Source organism: Rattus norvegicus, chromosome 9 (assembly GCF_036323735.1).
Source record: "Rattus norvegicus strain BN/NHsdMcwi chromosome 9, GRCr8, whole genome shotgun sequence".
Classification (NCBI taxonomy): Eukaryota; Metazoa; Chordata; class Mammalia; order Rodentia; family Muridae; genus Rattus; species Rattus norvegicus.
Window position 1 is genome coordinate 3,317,537 of NC_086027.1, and position 27,668 is coordinate 3,345,204.

General features: G+C 42.3%; 1 protein-coding gene and 3 pseudogenes across 2 annotated transcripts; 2 read left to right on the forward strand and 2 right to left on the reverse strand.

Annotated features, from left to right (window-relative positions):
• Positions 1–27,668, reverse strand: part of LOC134480312 (partner of Y14 and mago-like) — an 81,157-nt pseudogene that overhangs the window by 35,285 nt on the left and 18,204 nt on the right.
• Positions 4,635–7,499, forward strand: Rcn1-ps8 (reticulocalbin 1, pseudogene 8; annotated as a pseudogene).
• On the reverse strand, positions 10,741–12,506 carry Pcbp4-ps5 (poly(rC) binding protein 4, pseudogene 5; annotated as a pseudogene).
• On the forward strand, positions 16,058–26,085 carry Spetex2el5 (Spetex-2E protein like 5). 2 transcript variants are annotated; one of them, XM_063267827.1, is made up of 5 exons: positions 16,058–17,032; positions 17,760–17,919; positions 19,392–19,487; positions 20,187–20,370; positions 25,298–26,085. In XM_063267827.1, the coding sequence occupies exons 1-5, from the start codon at positions 16,903–16,905 to the stop codon at positions 25,301–25,303; spliced, it is 576 nt and encodes a 191-aa protein (XP_063123897.1). In that variant the 5' UTR covers positions 16,058–16,902; the 3' UTR covers positions 25,304–26,085. The 2 variants fall into 2 exon arrangements, with proteins under 2 accessions (XP_063123897.1, XP_038940322.1); XM_039084394.2 differs by having other exon boundaries at positions 16,098–17,032; positions 19,392–19,523.

The following is a 27,668-nucleotide window of genomic DNA, read 5'->3' on the forward strand; positions in this document are numbered from 1 at the left end:
AGAAAAGCACACAAATTTAACCTCACATCCAAAATGAATATAACAGGAAGCAATAATCACTATTCCTTAATATCTCAACATCAGTGGTCTCAACTCCCCAATAAAAAGACATAGATTAACAAACTGGATATGCAACGAGGACCCTGCATTCTGCTGCCTACAGGAAACACACCTTAGAGACAAAGACATACACTACCTCAGAGTGAAAGGCTGGAAAACAACTTTCCAAGCAAATGGTCAGAAGAAGCAAGCTGGAGTAGCCATTCTAATATCAAATAAAATCAATTTTCAACTAAAAGTCATCAAAATAGATAAGGAAGGACACTTCATATTCATCAAAGGAAAAATCCACCAAGATGAACTCTCAATCCTAAATATCTATACCCCAAATACAAGGGCCCCAACATACATAAAAGAAACCTTACTAAAGCTCAAAGCACACATTGCACTTCACACAATAATAGTAGGAGTTTTCAATACCCCACTCTCATCAATGGACAGATCATGGAAACAGAAATTAAACAGAGATATAGACAGACTAAAAGAAGTCATGAACCAAATGGACTTAACAGATATTTATAGAACATTCTATCCTAAAACAAAAGGATATACCTTCTTCTCACCACCTCATGGTACTTTCTCAAAATTGACCATATAATTGGTCATAAAACAGTCCTCAGCAGTTACAGAAAGATAGAAATAATCTCATGAATCCTATCAGACCACCGCGGGCTTCTTCAACAACAATAGGGAAGAAGGTCCACATATACATGGAAGTTGAACAATGCTCTACTCAATGATAACCTGGTCAAGGAAGAAATAAAGAAAGAAATTAAAGACTTCATAGAATTCAATGAAAATGAAGGTACAACATACCCAAACTTATGGGACACAATGAAAGCTGTGCTAAGAGGAAAACTCATAGCTCTGAGAGCCTGCAGAAAGAAACTGGAGAGAGCATATATCACCAGCTTGGCAGCACACCTAAAAGCTCTAGAACAAAAAGAAGCAAATAAACCCAGGAGGAGTAGAAGGCAGGAAATAATCAAACTCAGAGCTGAAATCAACCAAGTAGAAACAAAAAGGTCCATAGAAAGAATCAACAGAACCAAAAGTTGGTTCTTTGAGAAAATCAACAAGATGGATAAACCCTTAGCCAGACTAACCAGAGGACACAGAGAGTGTGTCCAAATTAACAAAATCAGAAATGAAAAGGGAGACATAACTACTGAATCAGAAGAAATTCAAAAAATTATCAGATCTTACTATAAAAGCCTATATTCAACAAAACTTGAAAATCTGCAGGAAATGGACAATTTCCTAGACAGATACCAGGTACCGAAGTTAAATCAGGAACAGATAAACCAGTTAAACAACCCCATAACTCCTAAGGAAATAGAAGCAGTCATTAAAGGTCTCCCAACCTAAAAGAGCCCAGGTCCAGACGGGTTTAGTGCAGAATTCGATCAGACCTTCATAGAAGACCTCATACCAATACTATCCAAACTATTCCACCAAATTGAAACAGATGGAGCACTACCGAATTCCTTCTATGAAGCCACAATTACGCTTATACCTAAACCACACAAAGACCCAACAAAGAAAGAGAACTTCAGACCAAATTCCCTTATGAATATCAACGCAAAAATATACAATAAAATTCTGGCAAACTGAATCCAAGAGCACATCAAAACAATCATCCACCATGATCCTGTAGGCTTCATCCCAGGCATGCAGGGATGGTTTAATACATGGAAAACTATCAACGTGATCCATTATATAAACAAACTGAAAGAACAAAACCACATGATCATTTCATTAGATGCTGAGAAAGCATTTGACAAAATTCAACACCCCTTCATGATAAAAGTCCTGGAAAGAATAGGAATTCAAGGCCCATAACTAAACATAGTAAAAGCCATATACAGCAAAACAGTTGCTAACATTAAACTAAATGGAGAGAAACTTGAAGCAATCCCACTAAAATCAGGGACTAGACAAGGCTGCCCACTCTCTCCCTACTTATTCAATATAGTTCTTAAAGTTCTAGCCAGAGAAATCAGACAACAAAAGGAGATCAAGGAGATACAGATTGGAAAAGAAGTCAAATATGACTATTTGCAGATGATATGATAGTATATTTAAGTGATCCCAAAAGTTCCACCAGAGAACTACTAATGCTGATAAACAACTTCAGCAAAGTGGCTGCATATAAAATTAACTCAAACAAATCAGTAGCCTTCCTTTACACAAAAGAGAAACAAGCCAAGATAGAAATTAGGGAAACAACACCCTTCATAATAGACCCAAATAATATAAAGTACCTCGGTGTGACTTTAACCAAGCAAGTAAAAGATCTGTACAATAACAACTTCAAGACTCTGAAGAAAGAAATTGAAGAAGACCTCAGAAGATGGAAAGATCTCCCATGCTCATGGATTGGCAGGATTAATATAGTAAAAATGGCCATTTTACCAAAAGCGATCTACAGATTCAGTGCAATCCCCATCAAGATACCAATCCAATTCTTCAAAGAGTTAGACAGAACAATTTGTAAATTCATCTGAAATAACAAAAAACCCAGGATAGCTAAAACTATCCTCAACAATAAAAGGACTTCAGGGGGAATCACTATCCCTGAACTCAAGCAGTATTACAGAGCAATAGTGATAAAAACTGCATGGTATTGGTACAGAGACAGACAGATAGACTAATGGAACAGAATTGAAGACCCAGAAATGAACCCACACACCTATGGGCACTTTATTTTTGACAAAGGAGCCAAAACCATCCAATGGAAAAAAGATAGCATTTTCAGCAAATGGTGCTGGTTCAACTGCAGGTCAACATGTAGAAGAATGCAGATCGATCCATGCTTATCACCCTGTACAAAGCTTGAGTCCAAGTTGATCAAGGACCTCCACATCAAACCAGATACATTCATACTAATAAAAGAAAAACTAGGGCAGCATCTCAAACACATGGGTACTGGACAAAATTTCCTGAACAAAACACCAATGGCTTATGCTCTAAGATCAAGAATCAATAAATGGGATCTCATAAAACTGCAAAGCTTCTGTAAGGCAAAGGACACTGTGGTTAGGACAAAACGGCAACCAACAGATTGGGAAAAGATCTTTACCAATCCTACAACAGATAGAGGCCTCATATCCAAAATATAAAAAGAACTCAAGAAGTTAGACCTCAGGGAGACAAACAACCCTATTAAAAAATGGGGTTCAGAGCTAAACAAAGAATTCACAGCTGAGGAATGCCACATGGCTGAGAAACACCTAAAGAAATGTTCAACATCTTTAGTCATAAGGGAAATGCAAATCAAAACAACCCTGAGATTTCACCTCACACCAGTCAGAATGGCTAAGATCAAAAACTCAGGTGATAGCAAATGCTGGCGAGGATGTGGAGAAAGAGGAACACTCCTCCATTGTTGGCGGGATTGCAGATTGCTACAACCATTCTGGAAATCAGTCTGGAGGTTCCTCAGAAAATTGGACATTGAACTACCTGAGGATCAATCTATACATCTCTTGTGGATATATCCAAAAGATGCCCCAACATATAAAAAAGACACATGCTCCACTATGTTCATAGCAGCCTTATTTATAATAGCCAGAAGCTGGAAAGAACCCAGATGCCCTTCAACAGAGGAATGGATACAGAAAATGTGGTACATCTACACAATGGAATATTACTCAGCTATCAAAAACAATGCCTTTACGAAATTCATAGGCAAATGGTTGGAACTGGAAAATATCATGCTGAGTGAGGTAACCCAATCACAGAAAAACACATATGGTATGCACTCATTGATAAATGGCTATTAGCCCAAATGCTTGAATTACCCTAGATGCCTAGAACAAATGAAACTCAAGACAGATGATCAAAATGTGAATGCTTCACTCCTTCTTTAAAAGGGGAACAAGAATACCCTTGGCAGGGAATAGAGAGGCAAAGATTAAAACAGAGACAGAGGGAACACCCATTCAGAGCCTGCCCCACATGTGGCTCATACATATACAGCCACCCACTTAGACAAGATGGATGAAGCAAAGAAGTACAGGCCGACAGGAGCCAGATGTAGATCTCTCCTGAGAGACACAGCCAGAATACAGCAAATACAGAGGCAAATGCCCGCAGCAAACCACTGAACTGAGAACAGGACCCCCGTTGAAGGAATCAGAGAAAGAACTGGAAGAGCTTGAAGGGCTTGAGACACCATATGAACAACAATGCCAAGAAACCAGAGCTTCCAGAGACTAAGCCACTACCTAAAGACTATACATGGACTGACCCTGGACTCTGACCTCATAGGTAGCAATTAATAGCCTAGTAAGATCACCAGTGGAAGGGGAAGCCCTTGGTTCTGCTAAGACTGAACCCCCAGTGAATGTGATTGTTGGGGGGAGGGCGGCAATGGGGGGAGGATGGGGATGGGAACATCCATAAAGAAGGGGAAGGGGAGAGAGATTAGGGGGATGTTGGCCCGGAAACCGGGAAAGGGAATAACACTCGAAATGTAGATAAGAAATTCTCAAGTTAATAAAAAAAAGAAGTAATAAATCATCTATTTGTCTATACAACATCACTCCAATACAATACATCTTCATTGTTCTATGGTGATCTGCTCAAAAAGCATGACAGATACAGAGGCAGATGCTTGCAGCCAACCATTTAGCTGAGAACAGGGTCCCCAACAGAGGAGTAAGAGAAAGGATTGAGGTAGTTGAAGGGCTTTGCAACCCCATAAGAACCGCAATACCAACAACCCAGAGCTCCCAAGACCTAACCCACCATCCAAAGAGTATACAAGTACAGAACCACGGCCCCAGTGGCATATGTAGCAGAGGATGGCCTTGCTACAATGGAAGGAGAAGCCCTTAGTCTTGCCAAGGCTTGATGCCCCTGTATAGGGGAAAATAAGGACAGGGAGACAGGTAGGGTGGGTGGGTGGGTCAGTCAGTAGGTGGGTGTGGGAACACCCTCGTAGAATAAGGGGAAGGTGGAGGGATAGGGAGTTTTGTGTATGGGAAACCAGGAAAGGGGATAACATTTGAAATGTAACAAAAGCCCTCACTGGGGAGAGGACAGCACCTACGGTGCACCGAGCCCCAACTGCCAGGTAGAATCCCTTTGCTCAAGACTCTGACATGAGGAGTCCACCTCGAACTTGCCCTGGGACTGCTGCTGGCACTGGTGCTGGCACTATGGGCTTAGTTCAGCCCGATTAGGAGCTGAGCGAGTGGCAGCCCAAGGACAACTATGGCTTCCAGTACGATAAAGAGGTCTTTCTGGGCATGGAGGACTCCAAGACCTTTGATCAGCTAAGACTGGATGAGAGCAAGGAGAGGCTGGGGAAAATTGTTGATCAAATTGACAGAGATGGAGATGGCCTTATTACTACTGAGGAGCTGAAAGTTTGGATGAAATGGGTAAAGAAAAGATACATCTACAATAATGTGGCTAAAGTCAGGAAGGATTATGTTTGGAACATAGACAAAAAGATCTCCTGGGAAGAATACGAGCGGCCATCTATGGCTAGTACCTGGGAAACCATGCTGAATTCCAAGACAGCTCTGATCATCATACCTTTAAAAAGTTGCTACCATGAGATTAATGGAGGTTTAAGGCTTCAGACCTCGATGGCGACCTGACAGCTACTCGAGAGGAGTTCACTGCCTTTCTGCACCTGGAGGAGTTTGAACATATGAGATTGTAGTTCTGGAAACCCTGGAGGATATCAATAACAACGGGGATGGTTTTGTGGACCATGATGGACACACATACATTATGGACATGTTTTCCTACAAGGACCATGGCCCTGAGCCAGACTGGGTTTTGTCTGAATGGGAGCAGTTCAATGATTTCTGAGATCTGAACAAGGATGGGAAGCTGGACAAAGATGAGATTTGCCACTGGATCCTCCCTCAGGACTATGGCCATGTGCAGGCTGAGGCCCAGCATCTGGTGTATGAGTCAGACAAAAACGAGGATGAGATGCTAACCAAGGAGGAGATTCTAGACAACTGGCACATGTTTGAGGGAAGCCAAGCCACCAATTACAGGGAAGATCTTAGCAAAAATCATGATGAAGTTTGAAAGACACTCATCCCCATCTAGCCAACAGTCACAGGCTTACTGCGAATGTTCTGGGTGATTGTTATAGTTGTAAATGTATAGAATTGTGTCCCTAAACCTTGAAATTATACCTCAGATTGGAGTAAAAATTATTTTTCACTCCATATTTACTGGAAAACAACCAACCCTATTTATTCCAGTAGGATTTCCCATGAAGCACATTAAACTCTTCACAGATTGCACGTCTCTGAGGGATACATTGCTACAGCATGATTTCCTACTTAATTAATTAATTAATGGCAAGAAATCATGAAAGGGTTCAGTAACTCAAGGTGGTTGGTGGGGACACTATGTATAATCACTATGTATTTGAATTATTAGATTTTGGGTTTTCTTAGTTGCCACTTTTAAATGGTGGTGAGGGTAAAGGCTTGAAGGACTCAATGTTATATTGTCGTATGTCAGCCAACCATGTTATTTCAAATTCATTATATTTAGAGCTGTTATTGTGATTGGTACATATACTTTTGTGCATTTTACTGTATGGACCTGCTAATGTGCACAATAAGCCCACATCTTTGTGGTTTTGTTTTTCTTTGTTTTAATACAAAGAAGCAGAGTTCCCTACACTCAAATCCTGTCAGAAGTGTGGACACTCCTGAGAAATCAGAGGAGACTACCCTCTGCCCACATTCCATACCCAAGAGGAAATTGCCTAGTGCCAAATGTCCCCCTGGGTTCAAGGACCCAGGAGCAATCAGGGGCAAGACCCTTCTCATTCCTGTCTGTGGCTGACAGTCACCAGGAGCACCTAAACACGTGAGATGGAGCATGTGTTCTAAGAAAAGGCTGAGAGAAAACAGGAAAACAGTTCTAGAAGGGTGCAGACACAGAGGGCTACCAGAGGGTCAAGCCACTCTAAGAAACATCAAAACAAGCAAATACCAGAGACAACCCAACGGCTAGTGGCAAGCTCAGGACACTTAGGAACAGAAAGCAAGCCTACTTGGCATCATCAGAGCCCAGTTCTCTCTTGAAAGATAATACTGGATCCAAACACACCAGAAAAGCAAGATTTAGATTTAAAATCACGTTTTATAATAATGATGGAGGACATAAGTAAGTCCCTTAAACAAAGGTAGGACAACCCAAGTAAACAAGTAGAAGCCCTTATAGAGGAAACACAAAACTGCCTGAAAGAATTATAGGAAAACACAATCAAACAGGTGAAGGAATTAGACAAAACCGCCCAGGATTTAAAAATGGAACTAGAAACAATAAAGAAAGCACAAAGGGAGACAACCCTGGACAAAGCAAACCTAAGGAAGAGACAAGGAATCATAGATTCAAGCATCACCAACAGAATACAAGAGATAGAAGAGAGAATCTCAGGGGCAGAAGATATAAAACATCAACACAACCTTCAAAGTTAATTTAAAATGCAAAAATCTCCTAGCCCAAAATATCCAGGAAATCCAGGACACAATGAGAAGATCAAACCTTAGGATAATACATATAGAAGAGAGTGAAGACTCCCAACTTAAAGGGTCAGTAATATATTCAACAAAATTATAGAAGAAAACTTCCCTAACCTAAAGGAAGAGATGCCCATAAACATACAAGAAGCCCATAGAACTGCAAATAGATTGGACCAGAAAAGAAACTCCTCCTGTCACATAATAGGCAAAACACCAAATGCACAAAACAAAGAATATTAAAAGCAGTAAGGGAAAAATGTCAAGTGACATATAAAGGCAGACCTACCAGAATTGCACCAAATTTATCACCAGAGACTATGAAAGCCAGAAGATCCTGGACAGATGTCATACAAACCCTAAGAGACTACAAATGCCAGCCCAGGCTATTCTATCCAGCAAAACTCTCACTTAACAGACAGGGAGAAACCAAGATATTCCATGACAAATCCAAATTTACACAACATCTTTCTACAAATTCAGACCTACAAAGGATAATAGATGGGAAAATCCAACACCAGGAAAAAAACTATGCCATACAGAAAGGAAGAATATACTCTCCTTGCAATGAAACCGAAAGAGAGACATAATTCCACCTCTAACAACAAAAATAACAGGAAGCAACAGTCACTATTCCTTAATATTTCTCAACATCAATGGACTTAATTCCCCAATAAAAAGACATAGACTTACAGACTGGATATGTAAAGAGGACCCAGCATTTTGCTACATATAAGAAAGAAACCTCAGAGACAAAGACAGACACTACCTCAGAGTAAATGGCTGCAAAACAACTTTCCAAACAAATGGCCCAAAGAAAAAAGCTGGTGTTGCCATCCTAATATCAAATAAAATTGAGTTTCAACCAAAAGTCATTAAAAAGGTAAGGAAGGACACTTCATATTCATCAAGGGAAAAATCCACCAAGATGAACTCTCAATCCTAAATATCTATGCACTAAATGCAAGGGTACCTACGTTCATAAAGGAAACCTCACTAAGGTTCAAAGCACACATTGTACCTCACGCAATAATAGTAGGAGATTTCAACAACCCACTCTTATCAATGGACAGATCAGGGAAACAGAAATTAAACAGAGACCTAGGGAAACTGACAGACATTATAAACCAAATGGATTTAACAAATGTTTATACAACATTCCACCCTAAAACCAAAGGATATACCTTCTTCTCAGCACCTCATGATACCTTCTCCAAAATTGACCTTATTGGTCACAAAACAGGCCTCAACAGATACAGGAAGATAGAAATAATCCCATATGTCCTTTCAGATAACCACGGACAAAGGCTGGTCTTCAATAACAACAAAAACGACAGAAAGCCCACATATACATAGAAGTTGAACAACCCTCTACTCGATGACAAGTCAATCAATGAAGAAATAAAGAAAGAAATTGAAGACTTCTTAGAATTTAATGAAAATGAAGATACAACATACCCAAACTTATGGGATACAATAAAAGCAGCGCTAAGAGGAAAACTCATAGCTCTGAGTGCCTGCAAAAAGAAACAGGAGAGAGTATAGGTCATCAGCTTGACAGCACATCTGAAAAGCTCTAGAAAAAAAGAAATAAATAAACCCAAGAAGAGTAGAAAGAAGGAAATAATCAAACTCAGAGCTGAAGTCAACTAAGTAGAAACAAAAAGGACTATACAAAGATTCAACAAAACCAGGAACTGGTTCTTTGAAAAAATCAGCAAAATAGATAAAACCTTAGCCAGACTAACCAGAGGTCACAGAGAGTGTGTCCAAACTAACAAAATCAGGAATGAAAAGTGAGACATAACACCAAAATCTGAGGAAATTAAAAGTATCATCAGATCTAACCTCAAGTGTCTATATTCAACAAAACTGGAAAATGTGGAGGAAATGGACAATTTTCTAGACAGATACCAGGTACCAAAGTTAAATCAGGAACAAATAAACCATCTAAACAACCCCATAACTCATAAAGAAATAGAGGCAGTTATTAAAAGTCTCCCATCCAAAAAGACCTAGGACCAGATGGGTTTAGTGCAGAATTCTATCAGACCTTCATAGAAGACGTCACACCAATACTGTCCAAACTATTCCACACAACAGAAACAGACAGAGCACTACGAAATTCCTTCTCTGAAATCACAATTACTCTTATACCTAAACCACACAAAGACGCAACAAAGAAAGAGAACTTCAGACCAACTTCCTTTATGAATACTCATGCAAAAATACTCAATAAAATTCTTGAAAACCAAATCCAAGAACACATCAAAACTATCATCCATCGTGATCAGGTAGGCTTCATCCCAGGGACTCAGGGATGGTTTAATATATGGGAATTCAATAACGTAATCTACTATATAAACAAACACAAAGATAAGAAACACATGATTATTTCATTAGATGTTGAGAAAGGATTTGACATCATTGAACACCCTTTCATGATAAAAGTCCTGGAAAGATCATGTAGTCAAGGTCCATATCTAAAAATATCAAAAGCAATATACAATAAACCAGTAGCTAACATCAAACTAAATGGAGAGAAACTTGAAGTAAAACCACTAAAATCAGGGACTACACAAGGCTGCCCACTCTCTCCCTACTTATTCAATATGGTACTTGAAATCCTATACAGAGCAATCAGACAATGAAAGGTCAAACGGATACAAATTAGAAGGGAAGAAGTCAAAATATCAATATTAAAGATAAAAAGATAGTATACTTAAATGACCCCAAAGTTTCACCAGAGAATTATGTAACCTGATCAACAACTTCAGCAAACTCTCAGCTTATAAAATTAGCTTCAACAAATCAGTAGCCTTCCTCTACTCAAAGGATAAACAGGCTGAGAAAGAAATTAGGGAAATGACACCTTTCACAATAGTCCCAAATAATACAAAATATCATGGTATGAAAGCAAGTGAAAGATCTGTATGACAAGAACTTCAAGTCTCTGAAGAAAGAAATTGAAGATCTCAGGAGATGGAAAGATCTCACATGCTCATGGATTGGCAGGATTAATATGGTTAAAAAAAGGTCCATTTTGTCAAAAGCAATCTACGGATTTAATGCAATCCCCATCAGAAATCCTACTAGATTCTTTATAGAGATAGAAAGAGCCATTTGCAAATTCATTTGGAAAAACCTAAAGCCAGGATAGCAAATAACAATAACAGAACTTTTGGAGAATCACCATCCCTGACCTCAAGCAGTATTACAGAGCAATAGTCGGAAAAACTGTATGGTATTGATACAGAGAAAGGCAGATAGATCAGTGGAACAGAATTGAAGACCCAGAATTGAACCCACCTACCTATGGTCACTTGATCTCTGACAAAGGATCTAAAACCATCCTATGAAAGAAAGATAGCATTTTTTTTTGTCACTCAGAATATTTATTCAAACACGGGGATTGAAAAAACTGTACAGAGTGTCTGCTGCTGAGAACTGGGCCCCTGCCCCCAGGCCATAACCCCTGCTTTAGGCAGAGCCCTGTCTATGGGTTACCCCCACCCCCAAATCCACCCACAAGCCCAGCATGTCTATTCCATTCAAAAAGGGTGTCAGTGGAAGCAGCAGGATCTGCAGGGGATGAAGAGAATCTTGGCCCCAGCCACCCCTCACTCTCCTTCAATTCCCACTGGGGCAGCAGGAAGAAGCCCAAAGGGATGGAGAGGACAAGAGTAGCCTCTCCCATGCACTGCACTGGGGAGGCTCCAGCCACTCCCTGCATCCAAGCAGAGGTCTGAAGGGGTGGAGCCCCTGCTCTGGGGCTGCCAAACTCCTAGAACCCTGGGCCAGAAACTGTCCCCTCTGAGGAGGATCTCCAAAGATGGGGCAGGTAGGGGGTGCATCCATGCATCTGGCATTACTGACGCTTGAGACACTGTGGTGGAGTCTCCTTGGGCAGGAAGGATGTAGAGGCAGCCCCTGCAGGCGGTCCTGCCTGCCCCAGCCTGTGCCTCAGTAGGGGGAGAATTTCTGCCTTTCAGCTTTCTTGTTCCCACTGGCCACTGCCATCTTGGCAATGTAGGCATCCAAGCCTGGCGGTGGCCCATGCAGTGATGAGGTACTAAGCCAGGGCAATGGAGACCTGTGAGCCAGTGATGGTCACAAGCCGCTCCCCAGCACCCTCTGCTTTGTTCCTGATCTTAATGTGTGCCCCTGACATCTGCCAGATCTCCCTGATCTTGCTGCCCTGTAGCCAGATCACACAGCCAATCAGATCATTGGGAACCAGAAACTCCTGCAAGCTGGTCTGTGTGCTGGGATCCAGTCCTGGCACCACTCTGGATGATGCAAAGGGAACTGCATGGCCTGAGAGCTGCTGGAGCTTGGTGACCTCTGCAAGGGCCACTGCTACATCCTGACCCTGGACAGAGAAACCCTGGTTCCTGGAGAGGAGGCCGGTACCTAGGGGACTCCAGGATAACAGCACAGATCTGGCACACACACATGATGATGGCGTCAGGCACCCCAGACACAGTGACAGCTCGCTCTGTGGAATTTGAAAGCAGGACCCTGCCACCTGCACCTGGGCTCCCAGTGTCTCTCGGATCTCCTTGATTCTGGTGCCTGCCTTCCCAATCAGTGATTCACACTGGCTGGCAGGGATGACAAGGCACGAGGTCACTGGCGGACTGCAGACACTGACACCATTTGCAGGAGCAGCACAAAGGTTCTCATCCAGCTTGAAGGTCATCACGAGACTGCATGGAAGACGCAGCTGTGGAGACAGTGATGGTGGTAATTCGCTCAGGGCAGGAGCCCTCAGAGATGGTGATCCCGGCATTGCTCTGCTCCTGGATTCGCTTTACAGTCTCTCCCTTCTTCCCAATGATGCTGCCCACCTCCTTCCCCTGCATCAGCATCTGAAGGGTGAGGGTGACACTAAGCTCTGTCTCCTCCTCCAGCCCCAGCATCTGAACTGCTCATCCTCTCAGGCAGGGCTGGGCCACAGTGGCCTGGGAGTGTGTCCACACTGTGGTTCAGCTGGCTCTTGCTGGGGCTGTTCTGCGGGGCGGCAGTGGCAGCAGGGTGGCTGGGCCACTCAGTCCCACATTGTCCCTGGGAAAGGTGGCTGCTCACAGCTGAGAGTGACATCAGCAGGGGTCCCGGATCTTCCCTGTGTGGCTCTCACCCAGCCTGTCCTTCCAGCCCAGCTCTTCTGCCAAGCTCTCCTCAGATGTCATCTCAGTCCTGACTGCCTAAAGACAGCATTTTCAACAAATGGTGCTGGTTCAGCTGGAGGCCAGCATGTAGAAGAATGCAAATCGATCCATTATTATGACCCTGTACAAAGCTTAAGTCCCAGTGGATCAAGGACCTCCACATCAAACCAGAAACACTCAAACTAATAGAAAAGAGTGGGGAAGAGTCGCGAATACATGGCACTGGGGAAATTTCCTGAACAAAACACCAATGGCTGATGCTCTAAGATCAAGAATAGAAGATGGGACCTCATAAAACTGCAAAGCTTCTGTAAGGACAAAAACGGCAACCAACAGATTAGGAAAAAAATCTTTACCAATCTTACATCTGATAGAGGACTAATATCCAAAATATACAAAGAACTCAAGTTAGACTCCAGAGAGCCAAATAACCCTTTTAAAAATAGGGTACAGAGCTAAAAAAAAACATTCTCAGTTGAGGAATATTGAATGTCTGAGAAACACCTAAAGAAATGTTCAACATCTTTAGTCATAAGGGAAATACAAATCAAAGCAACCCTGAGATTTCACCTCACACCAGTCAGAATGGCTAAGATCAAAAACTCAGGTGACAACAGATGCTGGTGAGGATGTGGAGGAAGAACACTCCTCCATTGTTGCTGGGATTGCAAACTGGTACAACCATTCTGGAAATCAGTCTGGAGGTTCCTCAGAAAATTGGACATTCCACTACCTGAGGACACAGCTATACCTGTCCTGGGCATACACCCAAAAGATGCTCCAACATACAACAAAGACACACGCTCCACTAAGTTCATAGCAGCCTTACTTATAATAGCCAGAAGCTGGAAAGAAACCAGATGCCCTTCAACAGAGGAATAGATTTGAAAAATGTGGTACATCTACACAATGGAGATGACTTCATGAAATTCATAGGCAAATGGAATAAACTAGAAAATGAATGAGGTAACCACATCACAGAAAAACACACTTGGTATGCACACATTGATAAGTGGATATTAGCCCAAATGCTCGAATCACCCAAGATGCAATATGTAGACCTCAGGAAGCTCAAGAAGAAGGCTGACCAAAATGAGGATGCTCCCACACCTTCTTAAAAGAGGGAACAAAAATATCCATAGGAAGGGATATGGAGTCAAAGTTTAGAGCAGAGACTGAAGGAACAGATGTTCAGTGCATGCCCTACATGGGGCCCATATATGTGTGTGTGTGTGTGTGTGTGTGTGTGTGTGTGTGTGTGTGTATGTATGTATGTATGTATGTATGTATGTATGTATGTATGTATGTATATCCACCAAAGCTAGATATGGGTGTATAGACATAAGTCCCTAGGAGGTCCTCTAGGAAAGCAGCAGTGTGCCCTTAGGTCCTCTCTGTGACGTCACTTAACTTTGCCAGCTTTGAGGGCTTCCACTCTGCTGCTCTCAGAACTGGAAACTCCTGGAAGAGATGTGCAGTGTCCTATTACCTTTGTCATTGTAGGATATTAGTAGGAATACATTTGATGGAAATATACTGTCAAGAATATTAACAAAACAATTGCTTCTTCTGTACCATCTGGATGAAGTTCCAAGTTGAGACAGTTCTGCACCAACTTCCCAAATCCAGCAAAGTGGAGCATGAAGAAAGGCAAGTCCAAGGCATCCATTACCAGCATCCTCAGCAATGCCCCCAGGAAAGGTAAATTGGCTTTGGAGAAGTACTGAGATAGCTGGCCCTCATACACTCAGAGAAGAATGAGCGAGGAGAATTGAGGAAGGATTGTGGGAGAGAGTAACTAGGTATAAGGGGGCAGTGAGCAGCATGTTAAGTAAATAAGAAAATATATATAAATAAAAATAAAATAAAGCTCTTTAACAAAATGGGACACAATGTATTGCTGAACTAACTCTACTATGTTTACACTAGCAAACGCTTTACATGGAGAGAGACTGGATGTGATGAAGTAGGATGCCCTTGTCATTCACACATACTGTGTACACAGCAAAGATAAAGGAAATGGAGAATTTGCAGATCACAGATCCACTGTTCCCTCACATCTGTGTGGCTCTGCTTCCCTTTATCAGGACTCTGGAGGCCTCTGCTCATCCAGGTCGCACAACTCACACAAAATGCAGTCCCCTAACAGCTCTGGCCAAGTGCTCTTTTGTTCCTGGCAGACCACTGCCTCAGGCTGCAGAGGCACTGAAGGGCCAGCCTTCACCTTCAGGGGACAGCCATGTTTGTCAGCCATTCCAGGCACTCTGCCACCCAACTAGAGACTTCTGCAGAGACTGTCATCTCAAAGCCAGGAGCTAGAGGAATCCAAAAGATTGGGATACAGTCCTACACTCAGGATGTGTTGGCTACCTGAGACCATACAGTTAACATTCTTCTTTCTGTCTGTTTTCCTTCTTTGAAAGTAAATAATGTGGTGATCTGTGGTGTGCACAGTAAGAATAAAATCAGTGACATGAATCATAGGAACATGCAGAGCATGGGCTTAGCATTCTAGGTACAGAGCAAATAGGTAGAGGGAATTACCAAGGGAAACAACATGAATTATAACAATTACAAAATAATTTTTAAAAAAACACCTAGTGGGTGCTGGGATTAAAGGCCTGTATCAACTCTGACCAGCTTTGTAGGTATTTCCAATAAAAAGCAAGCAAACAAACAAACAGCCTTCTTACAGTTGCAGCAGGTGCAGGAGAGAAAGCTGGGAGATATCCTGTGCTGCTGCCCCCATGCTGTGATTCTGCAGCAACAACTTCCTTGGGAATAGGAACCTGTATGCAGTGGGATCCCTTCCTGGGCCTGTCATCTCAAAAATAGGGGCTTGCCTAATCCAAAACCTTGGAATCCAGTTTACTTCAGGCCAGGAATGAAGTCAACCATCATTAGGGAAAGAGCAAGGGAAAAATTACATAGGAAAAAATATGGGCCTTAATCAGAAAAGATCCTCAACTTCTAAGGCCTCCACAATCTCCATCCCTCTCTTCTGAGCTGTGCATAGTGATGTTGTATAACTCCAGAGGGTAGGAAAAGGCAGAGTTCTTCCCAGAAAAGTCATACATGATTTTCACCCTGACGTCTGTGAGGTTAGGTGGCATCTTATCACAGATTCAGCACACCCAGGATAAGAACACAGAAGCCACAGATGACAATGCCAAATGGACTCCATCCTGAACTTATGGACCCATTAAAATTGAGGCTTAGCCTAACCTTAGGCCATTCCACTCCCTGCCCATCCGCCTGATTTTCATGTTTGCTATGAGTATAAGTTCAGCGTATAGCCCCAATATCCTCATGATTGGACTTGGATATTCAGGAAGAATGATATTGGAGAAGGGATGGCTATGTGGTTACAATGTGGTAACACATGGTCCAGGTTGATGTTTGCTCACTGATGTCCAATTTAATTGTCTTGTTATATTTGTGAAAGGGAGGATGTCTAACTTAATATATAAAAGGTACAGAAATTTATTATTTTATAAATGGCCTGAAGTTGATCCCTATGTTCCCAAGAAAAAGGAGTTTTTATTGCAAAAAATAGGATTATAGACCATTCATTTTGTGAAATACATGGATATGTAAATGGAAACAATGTCAGCTGTCAAGGACTGCACAGCAAGCAAATATTCCCAGGTTTTATACACTCAAGGGTCTAGAAGAAATATATTGGCCTCCCGAAAAAGGGAAAATCTTAGGAATCGAAATGTGTGTCACATGCATTGTTTCCAGTAGTAGATTTACTTTTAAGAAAAAACTCCCTCCTCCTTAGTCCCTAGAGATTTGGGTGCTAAGAAAAATCTGTTCTCTAATTCAGGGTTGTAAGCAACTCTCCCGAGCAAAATTATTGATGACTTCTAATGAAGCAGAGAGAAACATCTAGCTTTGGAATAGAGGTTGCCAAACAGTATTCCCAGTGACATATGAGAGACTGGAGGAAAGGGCCCCCACAGAAATTGATCCATTTGGGTAAAGCTAGTTAGCAGGTAGGCCTTAGAACTTCCCAGTGACATCATCAGTAAGCCCCTCACTGGACAATCTATTGTATCTAAGAGATCCCTAGAATCTTCTGTGATGTCACCAGTGTTGTGGTGACACCAACTGCCTTTGGGATATTCCTTCAGTTCCCTTTGGGTTCACAAGCAGGCATGTTTCGCCAGCTGCTCAGGCTATTTCGCAAGGAAAGTGTTGATCAAGGAGAGACCACACCAAGGCAGAAGGAAGATGACCTCCTCTCTAGTAAAACAGGAAGGAGGAAATCATTCCGGGGAAGGCTTGGTGAGTCCTGGGCAGAGTTGGGGAACATCCTCAAGGAGGTAGGTTTGAGATGTGCCTTCTAAGACTAGGCCTTACAAGCAGGAGCCTTGGGATTTCTCAAAGGCAAACCAAGAGTCAGGAGTTCCCGATCATTAATTTGAGAGAAAGTCAGAAAGTGGTAAGCCTTCAGTTTCTTTTCTGGAAGCTTTTTAATTGTGAGTGTCAATGAATGGCAGGAGGAGGCATTGTGAGATTAACAATGTGACCATCCATGGTTGGGAGTTGAAGCACTTCATCCTCTAGATTACTGTAGGTTACATAAGCCTCTGATGGCGAGAACAAGGAAGGATGCACCCCGAGAAATGAATTGAGTTCTCAGACACTTTGGGCTGGAACACACATGATTAGAGCTTGATGGTGCTAAGCATCATGAACTCCAGGATTATCTGCACCACAGCTGATATGAGATAACAATGTCCCATATGTTTATGTTTCAGTCAGGTTATAACTTTCAGTGCCAGGGGTCCTGTAATAGTGAGTGTGGCACCTGTATGGCATTAGAGCTTGGGAAGAGGGACATAGCTTAAGAATCCAGTTCAAGAAAGCTTTTCTTCTCTTTCAGGGATTCACCCAGTCTCTACAATTTCCCCTTCCTCAACCTCCTCTTGGGATTCAGAATGATCTTTTCTGCCCATGGGCCATAAAATATGCAAATTCACTTGGGTTTATCTATCTATTTATCTATCAGGATTTGGTAGGAAGGCATCATCCAAAATTGTCATCAGTGAGCAAGAGAAGTGTCGAAAGGAACTGGAGGAACTCAAACTTGAAATCCAGAAGTGTAAATTTGAGAGGGATGAACTTTATCAAATCCTGGACCTTTATATCTATGATGATTGGGACCTCAGGTAGTCATTATGCCCATTAACCTGTTCACTGTCTTGTGCTCTCTCTCTGCTAACCCAAGATTTCCTCATAGCTCGACAAGTTTCACCTCTCATCCTGGATTTTAAAGAGCCTTGGCAGGCATTTGCTTGTGAGATAAGCTAGTTGCTGCGTGTTTAGGGCCAACCTCTTTTGTACTTGACCCTGAGCTCCTTGGATTAGCATTGGTTCTGTCAACAGCTAGAAGGACCTGGTCACACTTGCTGCCTCTAAGTGAGGGAATGAAATGCCTGGACGTCATCACTCTTTTCCTCTGATTTTGTTCATTATACACTGATTCTATGGCACCTCCATGCATGTAGTTGGGATTCTACTTGTCTTTTATATGGGTTGGTATGTATGTATGTCAAAGTATTTGTGGGTTTTATGCTCATGGTCAGGGAGTCTGGGGAGTTTACTGGGATCTGAGGATTTGTGTGATGGACAGTTTGCAGGTCATGATGGTATGGAAGCCCACATGGATCAGCAGAGCACTTTGCATCTTCTATTTACTTAGGTGGTAGATAGGACTCTCCTGAGGGAAGGAGGGGTTACAAATCCTCTTCCCTGTCAAAGTAGTTATGCCCTCTGGGAATTCATGGAACAGTAGGAAACAAGGTTTGAGAATCCCTGTTTTCAAAACAAAGGAAATGTCATCACAACTATCTGTTGGACCCAAGGCTCTGGCACAGACTGGAGAAAACTTCTTACGGAACTAGGCAATGCCTTCATGCTTACCTGGCCAACTCTTTACAGTCAGCTCCTTGGACCTGGTAACCTGGCTCTGTTGTCCTGTGCCCAAGATGATAAGTTTAGGGGCTGAGGGTTTAGCTCAGTGGTAGAGCGCTTACCTAGGAAGCGCAAGGCCCTGGGTTCGGTCCCCAGCTCCAAAAAAAAGAACCAAAAAAAAAAAAAAGATGATAAGTTTAATCAGCACAAATAGGACCCAGTTCAAAGGAGCAAGTATGTGGCATAAACTAGCCTTAAGTAATCCAGTCAATAGTCTGATTTAACGTAATCTTTTTTTGCCTGATTTGAACTTTATTTTTGACTATTTTATTTTTTTTATTTTTTACCTATCAAGAGACCGTTCATTGTGACCTAGAAATGGTGATTGTGGTAATAAATTCTGGACATTTGTTATTCCCAAACAAGCATTTCACAGGCTCCACCCACTCCAGTATAGAGGGTCTTTGCAGAACCATATCTCCACGGCCTTTTAAAGAGTCTTATTTCAAAATATATGTTTGCTGATTTGCGTAGAAATATTTCCTTGAAAGAAATGTTGTTGGAGTCTCACTGTTGTGTTTTTGCTCTGGTCTTTGTGTTTGCCACATTCTTCCCCCTCATTTCTTAAATTTGAATTTTTTATTGGGTTTTTTTATTTACAATTCATCTAATTCTGAAATCATGAGTTCAGATGGTTATTTGTTCCTTGGGCCATGTCCCAACACAGGCTGGATGTCGAATTGCCAATACTTCAATCCGAACATGAGAGGAGAATGATGGCTATGCAAATGATGACCAACTCAATAAGTGATGCCATGGAGAGGTACAAGGAGCTCATACAAGTGAACAGTTCCTACCGGTGAGTCGCTGACAGAGATGAGAACCCAGCACTAGGCAGGAAATGCTTCTGTCCTGTATGACTTTGAACCAAACTCAGGGCTCTTGTTCCGTAGTGTCTAACTCTTAATAAGAAGCCTGCCTCCTGGCAAGGGTCTTAGATTTGTAGCTCTTGGATTCAGTTGTCCTACATGTGAAGGGTGTAGAAGACACTCCAATTGTTATTTTCCCCATTGAGGATCCTCTAGATAGTAAAGATTTGTTCTACTATGTGAATATCAATCAACCCTGAACCTGTAGGACTCTGACAGGAGATTTAAAGATCTGTGATCCATGAGAAACACATGGAAAGATTGTATAGCTATTGGGTCTTCAACTACCCCTCAGAGGGGATTTTCCCACTACGGGAAGATGGTTGTAGCATACCATGGACATATAAGCACCCATATGGACCATCTCTTCTTCCTTGATTTATATAAACCGTCTTAGTGTCAGGATTATCAGAAGTACTTTGATTCATGTGGAATGTGGGTTCTGGATTTGACCTCCTCGAATTGGTGCTAACTGGGATAGTAGATTCTGGGGATGTCTAGGGATGAGGACCCTTGAAGGGATGATTGGACTTGCAAGAGTGACAGGCAAATAGAAGCTGGCTGGGATTTACCATTTTTTGTTTGTGCTTCAGCATCAGGCACTCCCAGCTCCTGCGTGAACAAGCTCAATTGAAGAACAAAATACAGATTTTGCTGAATGAGAAGAGAGAACTGCTGGTGGAGCAGACTGAACTGCCAGCATCCTCTGTGGAGACAAAGAGGCTCTGTGAAGAGGCCGGAATGAACATCTGTGTCCCCAGTGCCAAGCAACAGCAGGTAGGGTTAGGCCTCAGGGTCAGGATGTCCTCATGTCTTACCAATGTTACTGTCTATTGACTGATCCATGTACTGTCCTCTGTCTCATCCAAGTGTTCATTTATGTGATGGTTTACAAGACTTTCTGTGGAGATAGCCCTTTTTCAAGAAACTGCATGTTTGGAAAGCAAATGGTACTGCTCGTTGAGAATCTGCAGTTTATTAAGGGAGATCGGTTGATCACACATCACAGCACTACATGCCATTATGTGTGGAGGGTGCTATGTGGGAACCCCTCTTTAGACTAGAACAGAGCTTTGAGGGATGAAGCCAAAGCCTGGAGCTCATTTTCTTTACAGGGATCCTGTGAGACTCCAGGATGCAAGTAGTTTGCAAGGAGGAGAGCCTGGTGGAAATGGCAAAGAAATGGTTCTCATTGTCATTTGTGGTGGCTTTTGTTGTTACTCACCCTTTTCCCTGTATATGAAGATGGTGTCTTCATGCTTCATAGATCTTGGGTAACTAAAGAGCCTGAGGAGCAGCATGTCAGTCCTGTCTTATTTGAGTGCTCCTGGAGAGTTCACATCTGGGCCTTACAGTCTGAAGCTGGTTAGAAGAGCAAGGATGTGGAAAAGGTTTCTCAAAGGCTGAGGGTTGGCATGAGAGATTTGAGCCTTCAAGAACAAAGTTATCCGTATATACCCCCAATTCTTACCAAGAAAGGTGCATTGCTGTGGTGACCTGCATCTTAGGGAGCATGTGGGGAGGCCAGTTCATGACAAGCAATTTTGTCCAGTCATTATCCAACTTAATCCTTTAAGCCCAGGTCTCACAACAAACATGAAGCTTCCTGTTTTGTGCTGGCCAGCAGTCTTTGCATCACCGGTCCAGTTCCAGGTGGAGCCCCCTCTCTTATTTGTCTCAACACGTTCTTAAACCATCTGTTATTTTCAAAATAAGTATTAGATTTCTTCACTTTACCTGAACAGAGGTATCCCCTGGGAAGAATCTGGTTTGTCTTATTGGCTTCAGCATGATCTTGCATGGAATCCTAGAGTGCATCCCTCTGCTGACATTGCTTTGCTGACTATATTATGGGCACGACATTCTTTCAGGATAGATTCCCTCTCAATATTGTACACAGTGCTGCATTTCAGAAAAGTCACTGTATGTTATTTATTTAGCCTCCTTCTGACTGACATTGAGGTTGTTTTAATATCACAGGAACTCTAATGTGATGAAAAGTTCCTGGTAACTGACCATGAGTCACTGTCTCCTCTGATGCTTCCAAAGTCTTCTATGAAGGAAACAGGGTAGTTTTAGTGAGGGGCCTATGATGAGTCAGCATAGAGCCTGATGGAGTCTTTTCCTAGAAATCTCTCTCTTGGGAATTTGATGTTGTATTGTTTAGGCTATCTGTGCAGAGCATGTAACTTACTTGTAGGACCATCAAGTATCTGCATAGAAAGGTTTCCGGAAGTGGAAATGAGTACAGGCCAGGGCAGCACAGCCTGCTTGAGTGTAAGAGACTTGTACACAGCATTGTTCCCACTAATTCCTCACTCAACAGGAAACGTGCTGCATAAGAGCAAAGTTTTCATTTGTGCATGCGAGTGTGTATCTCTGTGTGTGTGTGTTTGTGTGTGTGTGTGAGTGTGTGTGTGTGAGTGAGTGTGTGTGTGAGTGTGTGTGAGAGAGAGTGTGTATGTGTGTGTGAGTGAGTGTGTGTGTGAGTGAGTGTGTGTGTGTGTGAGAGAGAGTGTGTGTGTGTGAGTGAGTGTGTGTGAGTGTGTGTGAGAGAGAGTGTGTATGTGTGTGTGTGAGTGAGTGTGTGTGTGTGAGTGAGTGTGTGTGTGTGAGAGAGAGTGTGTGTGTGTGAGTGAGTGTGAGAGAGAGAGAGAGAGAGAGAGAGTGTGTGTGTGTGTGTGTGTGTGTGTGTGTGTGTGTGTGTTTACCAGCAGTGGCTGAGCATGTTTATGCTCATGCTGTGTATTTTTCTAATGCTGGGTGATGTTTAAAATCTATTCCGCATGAGAGTTTGTATGTATGAGAGTGTGTGAGAGTGTGTGTATGTGTGTTTGTGTGTGTGTGTATGTGTGTGTGTGTTTATGCAGTAGTGAACCTATGTTTCCCTCTATTTCCAAGTTTCATGAGAAAAGTACTCTAAGAGTTCACTTTACATCCATGAAGCATGAAATACAGCTGAACAATCATTTTAGATCTCCAACTATCTCTGTACAGCAAAAGGACACTTAAGCTATTAATTTATTCTGTTTCAAAAAAATTGTAACATATTTATCTTGTGAGGTCTGGGGGAGGAGTGGGAAATATGTTCAAGTGAGTTGTGTTTCACAGTGGTAACAAATGGTACAGGCCTGGAGCTTGCAGGTCCCTTTTTGTTATGGTGTAGAAGCAGGACAATAAAGTCCTTTAGAAATGCAACACCCTGGGTTGGGGATTTAGCCCAGTGGTACAGCGCTTGCCTAGCAAGCACAAGGCCCTGGGTTCAGTCCCCAGCTCCGAAAAAAAGAAAAAAAAAAAGAAATGCAACACCCCCAAAACAAAGACACAAAAACACCTGTAAAGTTAGATTTTCAAGTGATTAGGGGGAAACTACTGATCTGCATTGAAATCCTTTGGAGCACATCAAAGGAAAGGAGTACAGGGAGGTAAGGGCAAGGCTTCTCTATAAAATCCATGAGATTATGCTGCTTCTCTGTCCTTTGTGAATTGTGAAAGCCCACTGGAAGGTTATGTCACTCACTGTGTCTTCTCCGAGGTTGCTTTCCACATTGCCTGCTACCGTTTCTTTCCAGTTACCTTGGCACAGTACAACTTCACCTGGGAGATGGCTTGTATTTTATTCATTGAGAATTTGAGTTGCTTGGAGTTGCATCATCATCCAGCAAAAGTCCCATAGCTATGCTGTGGTGCAAGAACAGGGCAGTTTCAGGAGCCCCTTTAGGTGCACAGATAATCCAAAGCACTCCCCTATGTTATCTGTGCAGCATTCTGCAAGTGCTGTTAATCAACATCATTTTCTTTCAGTTAATTTCAGCCTCAATGGAGTTAGCAGAAATGATGAACTTCAGATGGGTCTGGGAGTGTAAGAACAGGTAGCCCTATGAGAAGCCATGTTCAGAAAGTGGAACAGAAGTTTTAGTTAACCCAGTGATTCCACCACAAGGAGTAGGTGTTGCCATTGCAACTTGGGAGCATCAGTGTTGTAGTGGTCCCAGAGTTGCCTGGAAGGAGAATCTATCCACATGTCCATCAGCCAAAAAGTGAAAATATACCTTATGGTGGAGTCCTTCCATGGATTATGACTCAGTGTGAAATAATCAACACAAGCTTTTACTTACTTACTCAAAATATCTGTGACACAATCACATTACTGAGAGAAAATTTGTTTATTTGGATCCTGGTAATGGAGATTTCCTATGATTCTGGGATCATCACTTTGGGCATGAAGTCAGGCTGTGGTAAAGAGAGCTCGAGCTCTATGAGAAGAAGCTGCACACTTTGGGAAAAGTCTGAAACAGTGAACAAGAAAAAGCATCTAGTCCACCGCCAACATATGATCCTTTTCTGGGAATCAACACTGCTCTACACAGCCTTGGGAACTTGCTAAGCCAGATTGGGTAATAGGGCAAGAACCTTGATTCTATGTCGGTTTATGGGAGGACAGCACATCACTGACTGAGCTGTCTATAGGATACAACCACTATGTACATATCCCACTCAACATTTGTTTTTGTGCCTCTAGCGTATCCTGGGGGAATCTTTACATTAAGCATTAACTGGGAAAGTAAACACTTTACTTCAATGTACTATGCTTATATTGTGTGAACCCACATGTCTTGTGTGTTTGGGAGATTGTATGAGTGTTTCTCTGTGTCTGTGTGTGTGTGTTTGTGCATGCACACATGCATCCATACCTCATTTGACAGTGCAACCTTCCAATGACCAGAATAAGGAAGGATTAGAGGAAAGAATGTAAGACACCCGGAAGGAGAAAGAACTGATCACCCAGGAAAGTGACTTGTGAGAAACAATGTACAAGCATTATGATATCTTTGAGATCAGATAGGAACACAGGCTGGCAGAAGCCATTTGAATATCCTTTCCTATAAAAATACCCTTTTTGGGTGAATGACCACCCACATGGATTTCAGCCTCAGGCAGCTAAAGAGCTACTGAGAGTATTGTTCTGGTACAGTTTATGTGAATTTTGCCCATGAAACAATATATATGATCCTCTGGATTTCTTGGTATTTTCTACTCCTTTCTTCCTGTGATCTCTCCGGAAAGATCTGAGCACATTTTCTCTTCTGTCCTGTCACAAATTGCCTTACACTACCCATAGACTTACAGGGGTGCTGTTCTGTTTCTACATCACAATCACCTTTGATGTTCTGTGTGTTTGCTGGGAAGATTTGCATGGAGCACATTCTCAGTGATTACAGGATCTATGCAATTCCCATGGATTTGATGTGAGATGGCTTCTCTGTGTATTTGCAGATACAGTAGTTGACAAATGGAACCTAGGCAGGTTCCTTCAGTGCTAACATAATCAGAAGTTTCACCTCAATTCTGGGCATGTTCTCCAGAAGGCATCCACATGGTATTCTAGGTTGCTCATACCTCTCTTGAAGTCAGATACAGACATAGCTACAATGTTATTATTCAATATAACATACCTGGACAAGTGGGAAAATATGCTCATTTTTCTCTAAATTCCAGTACAGTACATACTCCACAGTTCAAATTCTAGCAGTTTTAAAACCTGAGATATAAATCCAAGCGCAGGTACTCTATGACACTTGGGAATGCAGGGTCTGACCTCAGCTGACAGGTCATGCTGGATTGTCCAACTGAATAGAGCTGATGTAAGAGGGAGAGCTGAATTGACAACCACTCACTAAACCTTTTTCCCTTGCTCTGCTAGGTCTGAAATTCTCCAGCAGAAACTCGAACATGACACAGACCAGGACAAGATCTCCCTTGGAGAGAAGAGCTACAGGAGGAGTACCAAGTGTGCACAGCAAATACACCACTATTGCATCTCATCTGTAATGTCCATAGCTATCGTGGACTGCATTTTCCTCCTTTAGCTTGATTTCTTTAGATTGAATAGGCTGTACTTTCACCTCGCCTCTCTCCAGCAAGTGTACACTTTTGGAGGGACTCAGAGAAGTGCTGATGCACATCAATCAAGAGCTGATGGTCATCCAGAAAGACTGTGCACGTGTAAATTTGTACTTGTCCTGATGGGTCATCCAAAAGAGTTTCACGGGGATCAGTTCACAACATTGGAAAGACTTTGAGACAAGTCTGTAATATCATTTATACTCAGTGTTGGATGGCTTTTTCCTTAATACCCCCACTCCAACAAAACAGACCTACTCCCACTCCTCTTGAAAAGATTATTACCAACAGTAACTGCTTGTCTGCTATGTCTCCAAGGCAAGCCACAGGCTATAAGTCTATTCTGCAAAAGGAGCAGCAAAAGAATGCTTAGTGCAATTCCTCTATGTAAAGTTTGGTTGAGTTTTGATCATTTTCGTTATTTGGTTTTCCTTCTACTCATTTGAAATTTTGTTATTTATGTGTTGTTGTTTTGTTCATTTGCTTTTCTGTTTTGATAAGGATATAGACTGTACATATTGACTACCTGCATCTGGTTACTATCAAGTAAATTGCATGTATTCTGGTGAATAAAAGAGTAATCTCAAACTCTTCACTCTTAAGAACCTTCTTTATTGATCATTAGTGTCAACATCTGACGTCCCACAGCTATCAGGGAGGGATGGATCTGTGCATTCTCATGGGGACTGGGCATCAAAATTACTTCCCGGTCAGACTGAGATTCAAAGGCAGTTATACAGTCACTGTTCACTGTGTTCCCAACTCTGTGAATTTCAAGTTCATCATGCATATATTACCCACTGAGTATGCTTGCTGTCACATATATAGTTACCTCTAAATTAAACTCTGTGGATGAGAGTGTTGAACAAATTAATGGGATAAACATCAATTTTTCTGTAATATCTCCCAGGAAATGTAAACATGGTATAAGGGAGATTAAAGCAATCAGGAAGCCTGCACCCAAATCCCGTGGTGGAGAGTGCTGAAATCCCAGAAATGTGGACAATTCTGTGACCACAGGACAGACAGCCACTTCTGCCCAGCTCTGCCCACATCCCTGGCCCAAGAATAATCTGCATGGTGTCTCTGGAAACAGGAAAGGAGGAGCAGTCAGTGGCAGGAACCTGCTTGGTCCAGCCTGGGCCCAGAACTGACCCGGGCCAAGAGCATATTTGAAGAAAACCAGAGGCATACAATTCTCTGTTTCCTGATTGTGGCTTTTTTTATTTGAAGCTCTAAACACCATGTTGTTGTTGTTGATTTTTATTTGGATATATTTCATTTCGAATTAAAATGTTATTCACTTTGCTGATTTCCCAGAAATAAGTCCCAATATCATCGCCCTCCCCTTCTTCTATAATGGTATTCCCTTCACCATGCATCCACTTTCCCAGCCTAGCAAGGACCAAGGGCTGCTCATTCCATTTGTGCCCAAGAAGACCATCCTCTGATACACATGCAGATGGAGCCATGGCACAGTCCCTGTATAGTGATTGGGTAGTGGTTTAGTCTCTGGGAACTCTGCTTGGCAGGCATGGTTGTTCTTATGGGGCTGCAAGTCCCTTCAGGTCTTTCAATTTTTCTTTAATTCCTCCAACTGAGGTCCAGTTCTCAGTTCAATGGTTTGCTGCTAGCATTCACCATTGTATTTGACATGCTCTGGCTGTGCCTCTCAGGAGACATCTATATCCAGTTCCTGTCAGCCTGCACTTCTTAGCTTCATCACCTTATCTAGTTTGAAGGCTGTATAGGTATAGGTCACTCGTGGGGTAGACTCTGAATGGACATTTCTGCAGGCTCTGTTCTACACTTTCCCTCCCTATCCCTTTTATGGGTATTCTCCTTCCCCTTTGAAATGCATGAGCATTTTGGTCATCCTTCTTGAGTCTCATGGTGTCTGTGCATCTTGGGTAATTCGAGCATTTGGGCTAATATCCACTTATCAATGAGTGCATACCATGTGTGTATTTCTGTGATTGGGTTAACTCACTCAGGAGGATATTTTCTGGTTCATTCTCTTTGCCTATGAATTTCATGAAGTCATTGTTTTTGATATCTCTGTAGTACTCCATTGTGTAGATGTACCACACTTTCTTTTTCCATTCCTCTGTTGAAGGGCATCTTTTCATTTTCTGATGATTATAAATAAGGCTGCTATGAACATAGTGGAG